Raw genomic sequence first — 3707 nt, forward strand, 5'->3', positions numbered from 1 at the left:
AATGAACTATATATATATATGAATTATATATATGTATTAATAAATTATATATATATATATCAATGAATTATATATCAATGAATTATATACATATATTAATGAAATATATATATTCATCACATATGTATATAATTCATTGATATATATATATAGTGTGAAGTACTGTCCTGTGTGCGGCTTTGCATGAGCTGCGTGCCGTTCGTGTATGAGAACGGCGGGTCAGACCCCCTCAAGTCCGTGGGCGAGTCGATGGTCCGGTTGATTCTAGCTACACTCGACACGTCCATCGTCCCGTCGCCTCTGGTACGTCGCTACAGTTTATATATATATATATATATATATATATATATTTATAATTATTATTTGGACCATAGAATGTGATGCAGTCGGCGTTGAACCTGCTCGCGGGGATGGGGTCGGTATTTCCATATGCGATCCAAGTCGAGATCCCGTCACTGGGGCACTTGTATGCGAATTTGCAAGATTTTTGTTTGCATTTGAGTCCGTCTGTCCAGTGTCAACTGTACACGGCGCTGGCCCACAACGTACTCAGCACTGGTTTGAGTGTGGCTTCGTTTTCGTCGCTCGTGACGCCCGTGCTCACGTCCGTGGTGGAGTCGGTGGTTACGATGCAGCAGAACGCGCAGCGGGTGCTCGAGCCGGCGCTGTTGGCTCAGCTCATGCGGGACATCTCTATCTGCCGAGCTCTGGCGCGGGTGGTGCTGACCAAACCCAAGCAGGTCAAATTGAGCTTTTACTCGCAAATGCATGGCGTGCTGCCGTACACTCTGGACGCCGTCCGTGTCTACATGAACGTGCTTCCCCAGTGTCCGCCGAGCCAGCTCTCTTCGGCCGTGGGTGCCATCCACGACCTCATTGGGTTCTACTCGGACTTGTTTCGCTCGATCCGAAAGGAACTACCGACAGACGTCGTCGGCGCAACCGTGACGACCCTTGTGGAGCTCTTTCAGCACGGCCAGTTTGCGTCCAAGTACGAGAACAACCAAGCGATTATTTCCAGTTGAAGGGTGGTTGTGTGTAGGCTGGAGGCGCTGGGGGCCCCAGGTACGGCCGTGCTGTGTGCATTCTTGAAATTGCTGCGCATTTTGGTCGAGGAATACTCGCCTACGCTCGCGGGGCTCTTGCACAGGTAATTTAGACGGTATATATATAAATAGCGTCCGTAAATTATATATCTCACACGTGGTGGTAGCATCTTGGATTTGTGCTTTAACACGCTCCACGAGGTAAATATAAAATACTCTGTGTTTCGATTGCAAATGCAGGTGGTGGATGATATAAATTCGTCGTGTAGGTGATTTTTGCGCACCAGCACTACGATACTGTCGTCCCGTTCTTCATTGCGTTGATGGAAGAGGTATATATGAGTATAAATAAATATATGAGTATAAATAAATATATAAGTGTTTGATGGATATATCACGATTACATATATAATATGTTAATGAGGGTCATTACCCATTTTGGGAATACACCATAATTGTTCTTTTTTATTTGAATAAATGAAAACAATATTATTTAGAATTGGTTCCTTCGATGTGTATTTTTTTTAGGTTTTTCTTTTCGATTTTTGAACGCTCATATAATATATACATATAATATATACATATATATATACATATACATATATATATATATATATATTAATGCCAAGTCTTCAATGGATTGAGCAGGATATTTAGGTATACATTAATGGTTTCTATTGAAGTGAAGAAGGAATGACAACATTTTTCTTTGAAGTGTGATCTATATTAGTCATGATTTTGACGGGTATTTTTAGCTTGTATTTTGATGTATTTCTGAATGCTAATTAATATACATATATATATAGATCTTGGAGAATCACTACCGCTACTTTGTGACGACCCAAACCACGTTTGATGCCAGTGGCCAGCGCCAAAAAGTATTTACCAGTGACGCGGCGGGGCAGTACTTTATGATGATTTTGCAGGTACGTCGAACGTATTCCACCACGTTGTTTCCCTCCAAATATATATATAAAAAATATATATGTATCGATATTCGCTGCATTGAACAAATGTGTGTGCGCCAGGCCATAGGAACGATTTTGCAGCAAGAGTCGATCCCACCGCCGCTGTGCAAGCAGATCGTGGTGGCGTTGGAGCGTCTGCAGTCGTCGCACAATATTTTTCACTTTGTGGCGTTCAAAAGCCAAGTGCGAATGGCTTATCTGCACACACTTCTGACGCTGCTCACCCGCGGCCGCGTGGGGCTGCTGCAAGAAGAGCTGGGTCTGCTGCTGTACCATATCGCAGACGTGGACATGCCGTCGTTCTTTCACGAGTGTCTGCCGCAGTTTGTGGGGGACGGCGGCGCCGACTCGCTGCAGTGCTGGACCGGACAAGTGGATGAGCCGACGTTCGTCAAGGAGCTGGGGCATTTTCTCATCGATTTTCGAGTCGGCCACGCCCGGCAGTAGAGAGAGAGGGGAGGTTACACGCTAATAGAGAAAGAATAACGTTACCCTGGATGGATGGATGGATGGATGGATTGTACAGAGTATTTTGACATAATGGACGTGGAATGTGCGTTGCATGTGACAGTTTACGTACTAGTTATACGTACATATCGTCACAAGCAGTCAATTCGAAATTGGAGTGTTTGGGTAGCCGAATTTGCAACGCGAGTTCTACCAGTCACCGTTAGGGAAAATAGGACCCCTTAGTTGGGGATCGTTGTCAAATAGGGAAATATAGTAGGGCAGCCAATATGAATATTTTCAAAAGTATGATTTCATTTTGATTGTCTTCCCTACTGGTATTCCATACCATAACGACTCGGACAAATATTTGCTGGATATGTGCTTCGGACACGCACTTTACCGAATTTATCATTAAATGCGAATAGTTGTACCACAGGCCTTGTCCAGGTAGCGGCACGGCCTGCGGCCTACCTGCCGCTTTTCCCGACAAGAGGAATCGATTGGACATTCGGTGAAGTGCACGACTCACTCGTCGCCAAGGCACCGCCTGCACAAAATTATACACACAACCTCCGCTGCGGTGCGCGCAATTTCATTCGGACAAAATATGTTCCCCATAAGTCCTTTACAAATGTCAAGTATGTCCGACTGAAATTGTCCGAACGGTGTGATCATATTCACCCATAACGTTAGTATTTTTCCGAATGTTTTTCCTAATTGTTTGAACAAATAGTTTCTCAAATTTAATCACTAGTCATTTGTAAGTGAAATTAATTAAAACCTCCGGTATTTTCGCCGATATGTCATCTCATTTCCTGGATTATGAAGACAGCTGAAAAGAATTGTGTTTGACAGGTTTCAGAATGATTCATTCACCCATTTTTCGAAATGCCGCCATTGTACCGGGCCTCCTTTCTCCGTGACCATCCACGAGGACAACACCATCGATAACCTCAAGGAGAAGATCGCGATCAAAACGATGTATCAATTCCCAGCCTACAGCTTGGAACTCGTCATGGCGAAGGATGGTGCCGGGTTCTCCTGCGAAGCCGCACCAGCGGTGACACTCGATGAACTCCAAGACGTCCAACGTTTCAAGGCGATGAGGCCAGCGCTCTCGATGAAGAAAGCGTTTGGAGGCACATTCCCATCAAACGAAGAAGAAGTTTACGTGTTCGCGGTCGCCCCCAAGTATGCTGTACCAGCCCCAAATCGGCAATTGTTCTGCGTCGTTGTCGGAGGT

General features: G+C 44.7%; 1 protein-coding gene across 1 annotated transcript; it reads left to right on the forward strand.

The window, feature by feature from the left end:
- Positions 1 to 183: 183 nt before the first annotated feature.
- H257_11730 (hypothetical protein) lies at positions 184 to 2461 on the forward strand (the record flags this gene model as incomplete). The annotated part of the gene is made up of 7 exons (XM_009838744.1): positions 184 to 303; positions 375 to 991; positions 1043 to 1150; positions 1214 to 1247; positions 1316 to 1378; positions 1853 to 1972; positions 2075 to 2461. 7 exons carry the CDS (start codon positions 184 to 186, stop codon positions 2459 to 2461), a joined length of 1449 nt encoding a protein of 482 aa, XP_009837046.1.
- Positions 2462 to 3707: the final 1246 nt, after the last annotated feature.

This window comes from Aphanomyces astaci, assembly GCF_000520075.1.
Source record: "Aphanomyces astaci strain APO3 unplaced genomic scaffold supercont1.35, whole genome shotgun sequence".
NCBI lineage: Eukaryota > Oomycota > Saprolegniomycetes > Saprolegniales > Verrucalvaceae > Aphanomyces > Aphanomyces astaci.